The sequence below is a fragment of the Phodopus roborovskii genome, unplaced genomic scaffold (genome assembly GCF_943737965.1).
Source record: "Phodopus roborovskii unplaced genomic scaffold, PHOROB, whole genome shotgun sequence".
Taxonomy (NCBI): Eukaryota; Metazoa; Chordata; class Mammalia; order Rodentia; family Cricetidae; genus Phodopus; species Phodopus roborovskii.
Genome location: NW_026126481.1, coordinates 452,707 through 470,745, shown reverse-complemented (window position 1 = coordinate 470,745; position 18,039 = coordinate 452,707). Strand labels below are relative to the sequence as shown.

Here is an 18,039-nt window from a genome sequence, read left to right as displayed (position 1 = left end):
CACTTGTGCTTTCCCTCCAGGGTTTTGTAAGTGGCATTACAGGGATTGTTACAAAACCAATTAAAGGCAAGTGTTGTTATTTGCTTTGGCTATCACATAGCTCACAAGTTGCTTCCATTTTCATCTGATCCAATCCTTAAACTGGCTATGTTTTATAGGTGCTCAAAAGGAAGGAGCAGCAGGTTTCTTCAAAGGTGTCGGGAAAGGTTTAGTTGGAGCAGTGGCAAGACCAACCGGTGGCATCATAGACATGGCCAGCAGTACCTTTCAGGGAATCAAAAGGTAAAACCTCTTTGTGAATGACAGATGAGTTAACATTCTGAAACCATGAACAATGGAGTGTATCTACTATTGATTTTCAGGCTCTTAGTTAGGAAGTCTGTGGTATGGCAGATAACTTCCTAATTTTGATACCTTCAAAGTTGCTAATGTTATGTGACTTCAGCATTGTAGAGTTCTCCTTTGTCATCTGTTCCTAGCAGTTGTTGTAAGGAATGACCTCTGTTCTAATATTCATTATTTTCCATTTTTCCCAGGATTCACCTCTTCCCCCCTCCCCCAACACTGTACTACAAGGATTCTATTTATTTGTATGAAGTAGATGTTCATTCCCTTCTCAGAAAAGCCTTTGATCCCCTCAGATGGGTATAACATTGTGAGCTTGATGGTAGAGGTAGTGGCTGAATGACCTGAGATAAAAGATTAGGGCTGGATAAATGTGGGAAAGCAAGAAGGAACACATGAGGGAAATACAGGACACTCATTCACTGGATTAGGTTTCCCTGTCCCAGACATGAAATCCCTATAAGTGATTATATACTATATGATTGGAGAGTTAGCAAAATTGTAGATTATACTTCAGGTTATAAGATGATCAGGAAACTAGCCACAGATTAGCTGAATTATACTTCAACAGGAAGGTGATAAGTTCCCTTCAAGTAACATTGACTGAGGAAAGTTACATCCCCAAACTCATGGGAAGACAAGTCTATCTACTCACTCAGTCACTTCCTACAAAATGGTCCTGACAAAAGCAACTGAAGGAGGAAAGGGTTTCTTTGTCTCTGTCATTGCACATTCACAAAGCAGACATTTGTCACCAGTACGGAGCAGGATTTCTTATGCCTTTTGACCTTGATGTGCATCCTTATACAATTTTTTGATTTTGTCTGGTCCTGTCCTTCCTCATCTATGCCCAATGCATGCTTTTTAAGTAGCTGTTGGTTATAAATTAGTATCTCATTTGTTTAATGGCATGTGATAATGAACATCCATGAGGTTTTTGTCCACCTTTGTTCCTACCACTTAAAAAATATCTGTTTTCTGATTATCATCACAAACAAATTATAAAGGGATTGATTTTTTTATAGTTTTATATTTTTCTGTGAAATTTACATGAATTAATCATAAACACATTTAAAATAGCTCCTTGTTGTCTCCTGGCCTGGGAACTGCATGTGCACATGTGTACCTGCCCTGGTGGACCAAGCAATCCAGAGTCTACTGACATTGCAGTGCCAGTCCCACCTCTACCCACTGGGAGAGGGAGTGTCTCAGACCCTCCTGCACCCACCAGGAGAGCCATCAGAGTATTGGACCTGCTTGTACCCACTGGAAGAGAACCTAGGACCTGTACCCACCAGGAGAGGGAGAGACCCCACCTGCACCCACTGGAAGAAGATATGGGAAGATGACAGTATCGGAACACATTCAACAACAGAAAGACCAATATGATGCCACCAGAGTCAAGGGACTCTACACCAGCAAGACCTGAATATCCCAACACAGATGAAACAGAAGAGACCAACCTTAAAAGCAACTTTATGAAGTTGACGGACCTTCAAACAGGAAATCCCTTAAAGAAATGGAAGAAAAAAACCTAACAAAAAATGCAAGGACTAGAGGAAAAGACAAACCAAAAACTGCAAGAAATAAACAAATCTCTTAAAGAAAGCAAGGAAAGCCAGGAAAAGAAATAAACAAGTGAAGGAAACAATTTAAGCAGTTCAAGGCTTGAAAGCTGAAATAGAGACAATAAAACAGTCTGAGAAAATGCTGGAAGTAGAAAAGCTGGGTAAACGATCAAGAACTACAGATACAAGCATAACCAACAGAATACAAGAGGTGGAAGAGAGAATCTCCAGTGTTGAAGATACACTAGAGGAAGTAGAATCATCGACCAAAGAAAATCTTAAGTCCAGTAAATCCAAACTAACCATTAAAAGCCCAAACCTAAGAATAATAGGTATAGAAGGTGAAGAAATCCACCTCAAAGATGCAGAAAATATATTCAAAAAAATCATAGAAGAAAACTTTCCCAACTTAAAGAAAAATATGACAAGGAAAGTCCAAGAAGTTTACAGAACACCAAATAGAGTGAACCACAAAAAAAAAAAAAAAAAAAAAAAAAAAAAAAAAAAATTCCCTTGCCACATAATAATCAAAACACTAAACATACAAAATAGAGAATATTAAGAGCAACAAAGGAAAAAGGCCAAGTGACATATAAAGGCAGACCTATCAGAATTACACCTGACTTTTCCATGGAAACTCTGAAAGCCAAAAAGTCCTGGGTAAATATTCTACGAACACTAAAAGACCACAGATGCCAGCCCAGACTACTATACCCAGCAAAGCTTTCAATAACTATAGATGGAGAAAAAAAAGATATTCCATGACAAAACCAGATTTAAACAATACATATCCACTAATCCAGCCCTACAGAAAGTACTGGAAAGAAAACTCAAACCTAACTACATTCACAAAAACATAAGCAATAGATGATCCCACTTTACCAAAATCCAAAAGAAAAAAACAAGAGCTTTGAGTCTTTAAAGAAAGAAATTAAAGAAGATAGCAGAAAATGGTAAGATCTCCCATGCTCTTGGAAAGGTAGGATCAACAAAAATGGCAATCTTGCCAAAAGCAATCTACAGATTCAATGAACTCCCCATCAAAATAACAGCACAATTCTTCCCAGACCTTGAAAGAACAATATTCAAGTTTATATGGAAAAACAAAAGGCCCAGGATACCTAAAATAACATTGTACAATAAACTTCTGGAAGCATCACCATCCCTGACTTCAAGTTCTATTATAGAGGTATAGTCCTGAAAACGTCTTGGATTGGCACAAAAATAGACAGATAGACCAATGGGATCAAATAAAAAACTCTGATGTCAACCCACACACCTATGGACACCTGATTTTTGACAAAGAATGTGAAATTATACAGTAGAAAAAAGAAAGTAACTTCAACAAATGGTACTGGTATAACTGGATACTGACATGTAGAAGATTGCAGACATAGCCATATTGATCTCCTTGCATAAAACTTAAGTCCAAATAGATCAAAGACCTCAACATAAACCTAGCCACACTGAACCTCTTAGAAGAGAAAGTAGGAGATACCCTTGAACCAGTTGGTACAGGAGGCTGATTCCTGAACATAACACCAGTAGCATGGACACTGAGATCGACAGTTAATAAATGGAACCTCCTGAAACTGTAAGGCAAAGGACAAACTCAACAAGACAAATTGGCAGCTCACAGAATGAGATAAGATATTCACCAACCCCCACATTTGATAGAGGGCTGATTTCCAACATGTACAAAGAATTTAAGAAGCTAGTCACTAAAACACCAAATAATCCAATTTAAAAGTGGTGTACAGAAATAGAGAATTTTCAATAGAGGAATCTAAAATGGCTGAAAGACACTTAAAGTGCTCAACATCCCTAGCCATTGGGGAAATGCAAATTAAAACAACTCTGAGTTACCATCTTGCTCCTGTCAGAATGGCTAAAATCAAAAACAACAGCAACAGTTTATGCTGGAGAGGATGTGGAGAAAGGGGAAAACTCCTTCACTACTGGTGGGAGTGCAAACTCATACAGCCAGTTCGGAAATCAGTATGGCAGTTCCTCAGGAAAATGGGAATCAGTGTACCACAAGATTCAGCAATTCCAGTCTTAAGGCATATACCAAAAGGATGCATATTCATACAACAAGGGCATCTGTTCAGCTGTGTTCATAGCAGCATTATTTGTAATAACCAGAACCTGGAAGCAGCCTAGATACCCCCTCAACTGAAGAGTGGATATAGAAAATGTGGTACATTAACACAATGGAGTACTACTCATCAGTAAAAAATCAATGGAATCTTGAAATTTGCAGGCAAATGGATAGAATTAGAAGAAACCATCCTGAGTGAGGTTACCCAGTCACAAAAAAACATCTCATATTTGGGTATTGAGCACAAAACAAAGGATTACCAGTCTTCAGTCTACATCGCCGAGAAGCTAGGAAACAAGGAGGACCCTAAGAGAGACATACATGATCCTCCTGAAAAGAGGAAAAGGACAAGATCTAAGAAAATTGGGAGCATGGGGAGAGGGGAAAGAGAGTTAGGAGAAAGAGAAGGGAGAAGAGTGGGAAGGAGGACATGAGGGAGCAGGAAGATTGAATGGGGTGAAGAATAGAGGAGAGGAAGAAAAGAGACACCTTAATAGAGGGAGCCATTATAGGTTTAAAGAGAAATCTGGCACCAGACCCCCAACTAAGAATCTAAATAATAGTGGAGAGGCTACCTTAAATGCCCTTCCCTGATAAATGAGATTGATTACTACCTTAAAGTAGTAATCTAGAGTCTTCATTTACTAGCTGATGGAAACAGAAGCAGACACCCACAGCTAAGCACTGAGCTGAATTCCTGGAATCCAGTTGCAGAGAGGGAGGAGTGATGAGCAAAGGGGTCAAGACCAGGCTGGTGAACACCTACAGAAAGAACTTACATGAACAAGGGGGAGCTCATGGACCCCAGACTGATACATGGGAAACCAGCATAGGACCAAACCAGACCTCCTGAACACAGGTCTCAGGAGGCCTGGTCAATCTAGGGTCCTCTGGTAGTGGATCAATATTTATCCCTAGTGTAGGAGTGGACTTTGGGAGTCCACTTCCCATAAAGGGATACCCTCTCAGCCTGGACACATGGAGGGAGGTCTAGGCCCTACCCCAAATGGTATGACAGACTTTGATGATTCCCCCATGGAAGGCCTCACCCACCCTGGGGAAAAGATAGGGGTGTCTGTGAGGAGAATTGGAGGATGGGAGGGAAAGGCAACTGGGATTGATATGTAAAATAACATTGTTTCTTATTTAAATAAAAAAAAAATACAAAATATAGAAATTATATGGTATTCTTATCTAAGATTATTTTACTTTCATTATTATTTTTATTAAGATTATTCTAGTAGTTGTTTTATACTGTTTTAAATGGTTTTTGATAATGTTTTAATTGAAATCAAACTTCAGTACTTCCTTTCCTCCAGCCCTCCCCAGGTACGCTCCCTCAAGCTCCTTCCTGCCCCGTACTGTCAAGTTTATAGCTTGTTTTCCTTTGATTATATTTGTTACATACATATGTTTATGTATAGAACAAACAAATATAAATAGAACTTAGTGAGTTATTTGTGTGTGTATGTTTATGGCTTTAAGGCTGAGCACTCTGTATGGATAACTAATAAGGGGCTCATCCCTGGGAGAGGTTAATTTTCCTTCTCCCAGCAGTCCCCTGCTGTGAGTAGTTGTCTGTAATTCTTTGTCTAGGAGTGGGACCCCCTGAGAAATCTTTCCTCTTCCATGTTAACATGTCCATTGATTCTGCCATTGTTCCAGTCTTTTTTTTTTTTTTTTTTCCAGCCATTTCTAGGAAAGACTGTGTCACACAGTAGACTTTCAATATTCTGGCTCTTACATTCTTTCCATATCTTCTTCCATGATGCTTACTAAACCATGTGTTCAGGTTTTTGATAATTTTTAAAATTTGTAAGTGTGTACAAATTTTTTTATTTTATTTTTAGAGCTACAGAAACTTTTGAAGTAGAAAGTCTGAGACCTCCTCGTTTCTTTAATGAAGATGGAGTTATCCGACCTTACAGGCTGAGAGATGGTACAGGAAATCAAATGTTACAGGTAAGTGAAGAAATGTCCAACAAACTAAATCTAACCTCACACCTCACACCTTAGGGTGTTTCAAAATAGTTACACAATACCTTAAAAATACATTAGTCTTTTATTTTTCCTTACTTAGCTTCATATATATACTTTTATCTACTTAGACTTTAAAGTACATTTATTTACTATAAGATTTTTTTTTCTTTTTTACAGGCCTCAAAAAGTTTGATATGAAAACTGTTAATGCATGACTTTGCAAGTGAAAGCCAACACTAGATTTTAGTCTTAAAATTACAAACTCTGTGCAGCTGTTTCAATATTTGAATATAAAGAAAAGATTTTTGTATTGGTAATTTACATTAGGATGTGATTCAATCTAATCTTTCCATAGACTATTCTTCATTCTGCTTTGGGTTTTCTAGATCTGATGAAAACCAGTATGTCTTGTATGCCTTTAGCATTGATAGTACATACTTAGCTAGTTTGGTTTTTTTCTGTTTGGGGTACTTCTTCTGTCTTTGATGCCACTACTAGTTTTTATATTAAGTATAATCATCATTTCTAATTTATTGATGAAGGAAGGAAAACAACTCAGGAATACTGCCGCTATAGATCATCGTGGTTCTTAAGCATTTTTGAGAATGTCTTGTTAATATGTGTAGAGCCTTGTGAGATTTTATGCACAGTTACAGCAAGCAATATCTTTTAGTATGAAATACAATTTGGGGGACAATAATCTGAGGCTGGAATGGTTTGTCAGTTCAGACAACTGCATTGCTTGATAACTGAAGTTTTAAAACTTAGATTATGGTAGAAGTAACAGCTCATACCCCAGGCTATCCTGTTGTAAAGTTGTTTGGTGTGGAATACTAAAGTAAACCATTTATTTGAAAATGAGGAGTAGGCATTTTTTTATAGTTTTGAACATATTCATGATGATAATAAACTTTTGAAACATGGAGCTTCTCGTTTAAAATAACCAAGGTAAAAATTTAAAACTTTTACTATAATATATGTTATATGTTATATATCATATATATAATATATAATATATATTATTTCATTAAGTGTACTTTATTTCTTCTCTAGATCTTCTGTTCAGTGTATTAGAATATACTGTAGCATTGAAGTACAGTAAAGTAATTCTTACATTGAATTTTAATCTTATTAACAAGCAAAATACTGCAGATTAGAATAGATTTAGCAGTCTGTTGGGAGGTTGTACCTAAAGGACATGTTCTGCCATCTCTACAACAAAATTATATTGTTCTTCAGCAACAGAAATGTTGTAGGTGTCACCTCTAATCCAGTTGAAGCATTTCTTCCCTATATCTGCTTTCCCCTATTAAAGAATTAACATGTTAATTTTTTACTATACTGAAAGTTGAGTGGTTTTCAAAACATAATTAGAAAATAAAAATATTTCTCAAGAACTATTTTAATACAATTGCTACAGAATAGGGATTTGTAATGAGGAGAATTTAGAAATAGTCTATCCTCATCCAGGAACATATTATACCAAAAGTTTCTCATGATTGATAACTAGATTTCATTGGCAAGGAAGTTTATTCCACACCTCAATTAATTATTTCTTTGGAATTTAAAACCATGAATTTCTAATCATATTTAAACATGCATATATTTTTAGGAGACCAGTCTTTGCTAAAGATTCTGTTTCTGTAAATAAAATCTCATGATCTTTGTCAGCTTTGTGTATTTTTCAGCAAGAGTATTAAATTATTAACTTGAATACTTAATACAAATTTATAAGATGTCTTTGTATATTTATAGTTTGTTTACAGATGTAAAACGTTAGTTCTGGTATAATAGTGCTTTTCTAAAATAAAACAGCTATATTTTTAGCACATTTGTTAAAATATAATATAATACAATACAGAATAAAAGTGGTAGAGTTCTTCGATAGCAAGCAAGAAACCCTAAATTTGATTCCGAGCACTGCATAATCCAGTATGGTGGTACATGCCTATAATCCATTGGATGGGAGGTGGAGGCAGGAGGATCAGAATTTCAAAGTCATCTTAAACTACATAGCAAGTTTGAGGTCATCCTGGGATAATGAGACCTGTCTCAAAAAATAGGAATGAAATCTGCCTAGATTTCACCTATATGATTTAATGTCAGAGCTTTATAAAATGTTTGTTACTTTCTAGCTTCTAGTGTTATACTTTTTTCTCTGTTTCTACAAAAAAAGTTATATTGTTGACTAAATGACATATGCTTATAGTTAAATATAAAATATATTCATTTTATGCCATTCTATCTAAAAAGCAGAATATTATTTCATTGCTTTCTAGTGGTCAATTAAATGACTTGTAAAGAAATAAAATACTCTTAATATGTTCCTAGAACACCTTATTGATAAATGAAACCATGTTTGACATGAGTGTGTATGTGGGAGTTATTTTTAGGCCTGTTAAGTTATAAAGTATTATATCCACAGTTACAACATGAATCACAGATGAAAACTCTGCTTTAAAATTACTATAATACCTAAACATTTCATAATTTTAACATGTTTTTCCTGCAGTTTTCCATCCTTAACTAACCTTTATGCTTCTTTTTCCTTTACCATGCTGACAGAAAATTCAGGCCTACAGGGAATGGATTATGACTCACAATAACAGTAGTGATGAGGAGGAAGAGTCGTAGTCAGGGCCCAGTTGTTAAAGTTCATATGCTCCTTACCATTTCATTGGAATGTTTGTGTGACTGCTACCATCACACCCATGTGTCCATTTTTAGAAACATTAAACACTGTTTCCTTATACAATGTGTTCTGAACATCATCAGCAAAGTAATTTATTTACACACAGGAAAATGTATTTGTCAGCCAAAGTGTAGAATATATCATCTAATATAAATTTGCTTTGATATATCCTAGCTTTGTATGGCAGTTTGTCATTAAGATCTGAAATTATACTTAAATGAGGTTTTAATGTTCATGAGTTCTACTCTAAATTAACTGGCTGTTAGCAAAACACCTTTTTAAAATAAAAATGTCATGGGAATTTTCTGGGCTGTAATTGTTAAGAGAAACACAAGTGAGCGGGAAGAACAGGAGTACTGTTTAATGTTTTGTATGTATTTAGCACTTGAAAGTATTTTTGTCAAATTTCTTTTCATAATAAACGTACATAACTTGAAGCTGTGTGGATTTGTTCTATTCCAGAATCATCTATTATATAAAAATCTATGATTTGTCATAGATTAGTTATAACTATAATCTAAAATCTTTAAGTTATTTTATCATTACTAATTTCCTTGTGTACCTCTGAAACAGTGAACTAAGTATTTGAACAGTTTTTATCTAACTTATATATTCATATATTATGTCCCTATTAAACTATTATAGATTAATTCAGAACAATACATTTTATATAGTAAATTATAAATTTAGAGATTTTTCTGAATGTTACGAAGAAAGGTTATCTTTGTCTCTGAGTTTACAAGCAAATCTATTTTATGTTTGGGTACTGAATTCTTATTTTAAGCAAATATAATTCTCTTGTCCTACTCTGCAAGTCTATTCAATGTGGTAAAAACAACAAAAGACAAATACCATAAAAAGGTGAATTATTAGTAGTCATTGTAATGTATAATCACTTATAATTGCTATGTCAGTAAAGGAATATTTACTTTAACTTACAATAAACTCTTATATTGAACTTACATTAGGTTGTATGAGGTGATTTGCTGAGTTTTGAGGTTTCTTTTTAACTCATGTTTTGATTTTTGCATTTTATTTTTGTACTTACCAAGTTTGTATTCCTATAAACCATTATTTCCTATACTCTTTGAAAGTAATTAATTGAAATGGGAAAATGGAGACAGATGTGATCATATTTAATTTGTACACATGATTGAAATATGCAAAATTTAAAACTAAAATTAAAGTAACAATTAAAATGTAAAAGAAGGGGGAAAACAAGAAAAGGAAATGGCCATTGTACAATAGCAGATAAAGTCAGCTAGCCAGCAATCACCTCTTTGGAAATTTGTCTTTCCAGCATTCTATCACATTAAAACAAAACCAAGGGCATGTATAGCTAGACCCAAAAATAAGCAAATGTCAAAGAATCTGTTTATTACAGTAATACTCTTGAAAATATGTAGATTAAAATAATGACTATAAAATAATGACCACTACATCACACTGAATTTGTCTTACACCTACTCTTTTCTAACCCATGGCAAACATCACAAAGTACCTCTTCTGCTAAAAGCTGGAAGAACTCAATTTTCATACTTTGTATGTACATAAGGAAGGAAAGGTGGAGAAATGCCTTGATTTCTGGTGTTGCAAAGCATAAAACCCTCAAACAGAAAGTGCCAAATGTCTTGGTTTGCAAGACATTTACTGTGTTTTCCTGTGGTGAGTACGTGGTGCCTAGTTCTGTGGTCCCAATTTCATGGAGATGTTTTTAACTAGTAAGAATTTATTGGGCTGGAGAGATGGCTCAGAAGGTAAGAGCACTGACTGCTCTTTTGGAAGTTCCTAGTCCAATTCTCAGCAGCCACATGGCTGCTGACAACCATCTATAATGATATCTGGTGCCCTCTTCTGGCATGTGGACAGAGCACATCATAATAAATACATAAATCTTTTTTTTTTTTTTAAGTTTATCTAGAAAAACGTTATGATTATTTTGGCAGTGGCTTGCCATTTTAATTAAAAGAAAATTAGAAGTGTAATAATATTTAATATAAATCTTTTCAACAGTAAGATCATCACAGTCGTGTGTTAAGTTTTATTGATGTGTTCTTGCGGGTTCCTCGTTACTTGGTTTAGCCCTTAGGAGTATTGTGTCCTTAGCAACATAATTTCCCCTTTCTGGTTTTCTGCCACCATGGGACATTTTAAAATATCTTTAACCACAAGTACTAATTGGTTTTCCAGTTCTGCTTTTTAAAAAGCACTGCTTTTTATCAGAGGAAACACTGAAAAGAGTACACTGTTTTGTACTGTTGTCATCTTGGTTTTAAGTGTAGAATTGGAGACAAGTACTTCATTGTTCTGCACCTACCCAAAGGATAGAAAAAGAGTTCACATTTGAGAATCTTATGAGGTAAATAATTCCTTTCTTTATTTATAACTATATAATTGGCAAGTTTTTAAATGGTATCTGTCCAATAGGGAAGCAATATTTGAAACTTATTTTATAATAGTATACCTTTTTTATGTAGTTTAACTTTATATTCCAAATTTCTGCATTATCTTTCTTTGTGTGAGTAAAATGAGAATAGTTTCTTTTCCCTGAATAATTACTATTGGGAATTCTTTATTCCCAATTTTTTCTCCCCTATACTTGAATAACATACTGAAATCTGGATAAATGAAAAAAAATCTAAAATTGTATCCATCATAACCATGTGTGATTGATTAAATTTCTATAAGAGCCATTGAATGAAATCAGTTAGCACTCACATTATAGTTAGATGAATAGAAATCCAGAATAGCATTAGTTTTAGTATCCATTTGAATCAAGAAGCCAAAATAAATCTTAATTTAGTCATGATGGATTAGTGACTAAAGGCACTTGCTTCCCACCCTGATGACCTGAGTTTGGTAACTGGAACCCTCATGATGGTGTCCTCTAATCTGTACACATGTACCCAGGCCTACACAGAAACATCTAGGTAGACACACACACACACAAATAAACTTTTAGCATTTTTGTAATAAATGATAAATTAAGAACATGTACACTTAATTTAAGATCAGTGAATGAATAAAAAGCATAGGAAATTTTGAATCAAAAGATAATAAAGTACATGATTCAGAATAGATCTGAATTAGAAAACAAAATAATTTATGGTTTTCATGAATTTATGGTTTTATTTTAATCTTGTAAAGCATTTTCATATCCATAATTACCTCTGAAATTATAAGTGAGTCACCCCAATTAAATATTTATTTTCCTTTAAAAATGAGGGCTAGTAGGTAGGAAATTTAATTACATTAATAGGTTTTTCTGTGTAACTGAGCTTTAAAGCCCAAAGTTCTGCTCGTGAATGATTTCACCAACATTGATTCTGATGTAAAACTGTTTAATAGCTGATAGAGAAACTTTCAAAAATTATATTTTCACATTTGTTAAAAAAGTATTTGTTCATTAAAGACAAGTCGGGGATGTGTAAACAGCTCAGTGGGTAAAGGTGCTGTGCACAGCCTGGCAGCCTGAGTACAGAACCCTAGAACCCACAGAAAAGCTAGAGAAAGCAGTGCAAGTGTAGCCTGACTTACAAGGTGGTGTAAAGAACCATGTTAAGCAAGGCAGAATGACAAGAGCAATACTTGAAAGATGTCTTCTGACCTCCACACACACTGTGGCACTTGTCCCTTCCCCAGACAATATGTGAACATACCTCACACACTTCTAAAGTAACAATTGACAGAAACAAAGTTATCATTTATATTCTTAACCATATATGGGTTACTTCCTTTTTAACATTTTTATTCATACAGTTATGATTTAGATGCATGAATTCTATTTAATGTTCATATTACAAATTTTTATAAGCAGGATTATTAACTTCTAAAAATTAAAAAAAAATTCTACTCATAGTGGAATTCTCACATGTGAGATGCCTTTTACTTAAGGACACAAATGGCCAGTTGACATTTGTTTTTCTTTTTCATTGAATGTATTGTCACCTTTTAACATTTCTTGTTTTAAATAATTTCTCCCCCTTAAAATTAAATCTCCTGAACTGTATCTGTGAGAGTGCCTGTGAGAGTTCCATCGTATGTAAGCAAGCATTGAGAGCTGAGTTGTCCCAGGACAATAGCAAGTTGTTTACCTTTTCAAGTGTTTTTAATTTGATCCATATTGTCTTTGAATTCTCTACAGAGAGATGACAGTTGGTATTGTGCTACTTGTGGGAGGGAGACTGCTTTTGTTTGTTGTATGTCTTTTCTTTCAGAAATTACAGGTGTTTAATTAGCTTCAAACACTGCCTTACTAGCCATGGAGGACAACTGCCTTCAGCATCGTGGTCTTCCATTTTACTCCAGAAGAGAAGGACAGTTTGTCTGGAAGAAAGGGCTTAAAAATAGCAGTCAGACTGCAGAATAGTGCTGGACATTCTTCTGGCTTCATCTAAAGTTTTGAGTAAGTGGACAAGAAGTAGGAGATGGCTTATTTATTTCCCACAGTACATTTATTTATCTTCCCACCCTTTCTGAATATAAGGAGAAAGCTGAAGAGAGCCACATTTTATTTTTATATATATACATATATAAACATATATATGTTTATATGCAAATACAGAGCTTGTGGGAAGGGAACTGTCTAGCTTGGATGAATTCTGTGTCTACTCTAGCAGACTCTTTGTCACACCAAGTGCTGGTAAAAAGTACTTTCTGAACAAGACTTGAAGTTACTTGTGTCTTCTTCTGAAGTGATGGCTCTCCTTAGGAATTGTTCCACTTTTGTTCATCTTAATTGAAAATTAATTTAAATAACCTTTTTAAGTTCAGAAACTAAAATAAGACTATTTGACGTCTAAATATTTTTTAAAATTTGTTACCACTACATTTGTTACCTTTGTAAATATAATAAGTAAATAGCATTATAATAGAAATTCAGTACATATTCATATTTTTTTAATCCTTGAATGTTAAGCTCAGATAGGCTCTATTTGGCATTTACCCTCTTTTTTTTTTTACCAAGGAGAATATGAATATCACACACACACACACACACACACACACACACACACGGTTAAACACTACAGAAACTGCTAGTTTAGAAAATCTTCAGCCCTACTTAAGCTAAATGTGCTAAATGTTGAGGTCAGGCTTACAGCCCATGATGCCATTATTTACTTGCTAGAATGATGCCTTTTACTCCCTAGTTTCTGTGAATAGACAGGTTCTCGCATGGGGGAAGCTACCACACTGGTTGTCAGAGCACTAGTATTATGAAAGGCATTTTGTTTGCTAAATAAAATATTTTTTAAATGGGCCTCTTTTATTCATTTAAAAATGTGTCATATGTGAAAAGAAATACCATTTTTTTTGTTTTGTTTCTCAGTTAAGTCTTTAAGAGTCAAATGATATTGATATGTAAGTCACTTATGGATTATGTAACAACCTACTCCCTACAGGACCCATTGGAAAGTACAGTGGAAATACACACTTAGATATGTCTGACGCAGTTACTGTCATTCAAGATGTAGTGTAGTTGGAGTACAAGAATGAGAGGCTGGATATTTAGTGTGAGATTAACTTTTGGAGTAAATTGCTAAGCTACTCTGAATTTTAAAATTGTCCAAATAGGGGTAAAGGGGGAAGATGCTACATATGTATAACTGGATTTTTCTCAGCCTGATTTGGGACCATGGTTTATGTTAAACTACAAACCATGGTTTTAATACTGTGTTTGTCTATGTTGAAACCCTGTTATTTGTATTTGTATCCTAGTGTTTGAGGGTTTGGTTTTTTTGGGGTTTTTTTTGTTTGTTTGTTTGTTTGTTTTTGTTTTTTGTTTTTGTTTTTGTTTTTGTTTTTTTTTTTTTTGTATTTTTGTTTCCTTAGGAAAAAATGGGGTTACAGTGCTTAAGACGGTAATTAAGTCTCATTCACCCCTCCCTCATAAGTGTAATAATTCAAGTGCACACCATGATAGGCCAGCTCTGTTAGTCTTCACACTCCCTGCTGCTCACTGAAATGCAAGGCTCTGCAGAACTAATGGAACTGAGCACAAAGTACCCATGTCAAAGGAATGATCACAGATACTTTATGAACTTCAGAACTAAAGAGAGCTCAATGAATTTGTATATATCTAAGCTGTATCTCAGTGAATTGCCCAAATGAGATACCGCAGCATCTGCTGTAATATTATGTAAAATACATATAGTCATCCCTCAATATCTACAGGAGATTGGTTCTAGGACCCTCGGGGATACCTAAACCTCTAGATGCATATATGTAATATCAAAGAGTTTACATAGAACATAAGTATATTCTCATGTATCTTATAAATCACCTGCAGATTACTTATCATCTCAAATTCCATATAAATGCATTGTAAATATAAATTTCTCAGAAATACTGATGATAAAGTTTGTATGTCATAGATATAATTACAGTTTTTAAAAAATACTTAGGATCCCAAGGATGACTGGGTGCTGAAACTACAATAACTGTAGTGTTGTGCTTACTCATTACTTGAGATATAGCAAGACCTTGTGGGGCAAGGCTTGGATTCTTGAACTATATAAACCTTAATTTAGTTTTAACCTTTCCTTTACTAACTTTAATCTTTTGATGCCTATCTGACCTCTGTCCCAAAAAATTGTAGAGTCACTTACCTTGATATTGTTGTTAGGATTAAAACAAGTAAGATAGTGGATGTGATTATTATTGGTTTGCCTAATAAGAACTCTATTGTATTTTTATTATTTCAGATGAATACCAATTTATGCTAGCTCTTGGCCACCATTAATAAACTAAGTATTCCTCATTTGTCTCCTCTTTGCCAGGATAAAAGCATCATTAAATCTCATCCTTTTTCTTTCCTTTCAAGGTTAGTAGAATAGTTATAATACCATGATAATTTCTGCATACTAATTGTTTAACATAGAAACAATAAATTCATTTTGACAGTTTATCACTAATACAGCATTGGAAAAGAAATCCTATGTTATTTCAAGTATATATATAGGAGGGATAAATAAATAGTGATGAGTAGATGTCCTGCTTAAAATGCTTTAGTAACTGTCCTTCACACACACTGAGTCTAGAATGTGTTAGGGGGCTAATAGTTGGCTGGGAGCAATGCATTTAGCTATTGCATAAACATAATTCCTTGCTTTCTCCAGGCTGTTTTTTGGTTGTAATAGTTGAAGAGTTCACACCTCCTGAGAATTAACTTCTTCACTTGATTTTATAAAAAGGGGTTATACTCCACTTTCTTACCTAAGCTGTCACCATACCTATGTTTATGCTTCTGCTGGCAGTCAGGATAGCTCATGGCATATGAAGAGGCCAAAGTATGGGGATTAAATACTTCCCCTTCAAACCTAATGACAAAGCAGTAAGATTGGACACTTTAACTGCCTTGCTTTTCTGTTCATTGTGTAAGAAAGCACTGAGCTTTGAGGTCTTTGCTGTTACTGTGGCTCATTACAAAGCTCGATTGATACCTTCTTGAGTCATGGATTTAACTTTTAAACTAAAGTAACTTAGTAAAACTTTTTTTAAATTGCTAAATGCTTAATAATTCTTGATAACTGTACTATTCACTCCAATTTTCTCTAAAGATAAGGTTCCTTTAAGCACAGCATCCAGTTGCCTATGTCTTTTCCCTGTTCCTTCCTTTCCCTCCCTCTCCTCTTTCCTGGGACAGTCTTCCTATGTAGTAGAGGTTGACCTGGAATTTGTGAGGAAACTCAGGCTAGCTTGCATCATCCTGTTAAGTGCTAGTATTACAAATGTCCACCACCTGGCTCGTTTCAATTACACATGTTGCTATCTTATTTATTTATTTATTTATTTAGGTTTTTTTAAACAGGGTCTCTTTATGTAGTTCTTGCTGTCCAGAGCTCACTATGTAAACTGGGCTGGTCTCAGACTCCCAGAGAGCTGCTTGCCTCTGCCTGCTGTTTCCAAGTGTTGATATTAAAGGCATGTGCCACCATTCCTGGCTCATATGCTGCTGTGTTTAAAAAAACAAAACACAAACCTCATATGACTATAAAACACATTTAGGAAAGTCATGTATTTTGATCGTATTTTAATTTGATGTAGATTTATTCATTTATATTTAATAAAGTACAGTAGGGACTTTTTTTTTTCCAAATTCAGACAGGAACTGTTTGCCAATAACCATGTGAAATGTTGCCTACAGATTGTCACATACACAGTGAATTCAGTTTTAGTTGTTTTTCTTTTATAAACTCCCCTGGTGATAAGTAATTCATATATCCTATTAATGAATAAGGCAAAAATTGTTTTTCATTTTTCACTGCACTACATGAAACTAAGGGTCACATGTCCTAAAGGTGCTGGTCACTGTTAAGTCCTTGGTACTTCAGCCAAATACTTGGTATATAAAGCTTCCATATATTGATGCCTAACCGATATTGTACTCATTCTTTTATTTTATGTGGCATATGAAATTAGTGTAGTGGAAACTTTCAAAACCAGTATTTGTTTAGAATAAAACAATGTAGGATTTTAACCTATAGGTCTAAAATAGTCACCTAATTCAGCTGCTTAACAGCCTGTCTCAGTAACTGACATCTGCCAGATTTATCAAACACATTTTTAACGGAGCACAGGGAAAGTGTGATTGACACTGTAAGAAGGGCCATGTCACAGTGAAAACTGTGCATTAATGGTGCAGAAAGCCAGTGTTCTAAACCACGTTTGTAGTTAATTCCAAGCTAATTGGTTAGCTGTAATGTTACTACACAACTGTGGAGGGTGAAACACCTGATCCTCGGTTTCTTTATCTGTCAGTCGGTGCAGTTTTGATGGTGTTTAGGAAAACATAAATCTTCATATAGAATGTGTTTACAAAATCAAATAATGTGCAGGAAATTGTGACTAAAAGTACATTTCTAGACTGTAATTTGGTTGGTAACCTATGAAATTCTCTCCTATGCTTCTTTAACTTTAGATTCAAAGTTTTAGACTGGCTTACACTGTTCTTACTCAGTTTCACATGTTGATAATGGAGATACCTGCAGAGCTATGATGCATGATGACTGATTAGTCAAATGTATCAACTGTAATAACAGGGACATGGTTTGTTATGTTTCGGAACATGCTGTGATCAGAATGTCCATTTGTTTTTTTCCAATATTGCCTATAAAGATGAATTACAGAGAACATTGTACCAATTACATTTGTAAATTAGATTTGTAGTTCGCTTATATTAGATGGTATATTGTGACTATTGAAATTGGTTTAATTTAGTCAGGCACAGCTTGGAATTGTTTGGTCTTAAATGAAAAACAACGAAAGATTCAACTGCAATTCCCTATCTCAGTACTGACATAGAAGATACTGAGAGTTGAACATTGGCTTTTATGTGGTTTGAAGGTTATAAT

General features: G+C 34.6%; 1 protein-coding gene across 1 annotated transcript in view; it reads left to right on the top strand.

Moving 5' to 3' along the window:
• Vps13a (vacuolar protein sorting 13 homolog A) overlaps positions 1 to 18,039 on the top strand; it is a 180,596-nt gene that overhangs the window by 152,542 nt on the left and 10,015 nt on the right. Inside the window, exons 66-68 of the mRNA XM_051194059.1 lie at positions 21 to 66; positions 159 to 282; positions 5,865 to 5,976. Coding sequence (XP_051050016.1) covers positions 21 to 66; positions 159 to 282; positions 5,865 to 5,976 — 282 coding nt within the window. The remainder of the gene's footprint in view (positions 1 to 20; positions 67 to 158; positions 283 to 5,864; positions 5,977 to 18,039) is intronic.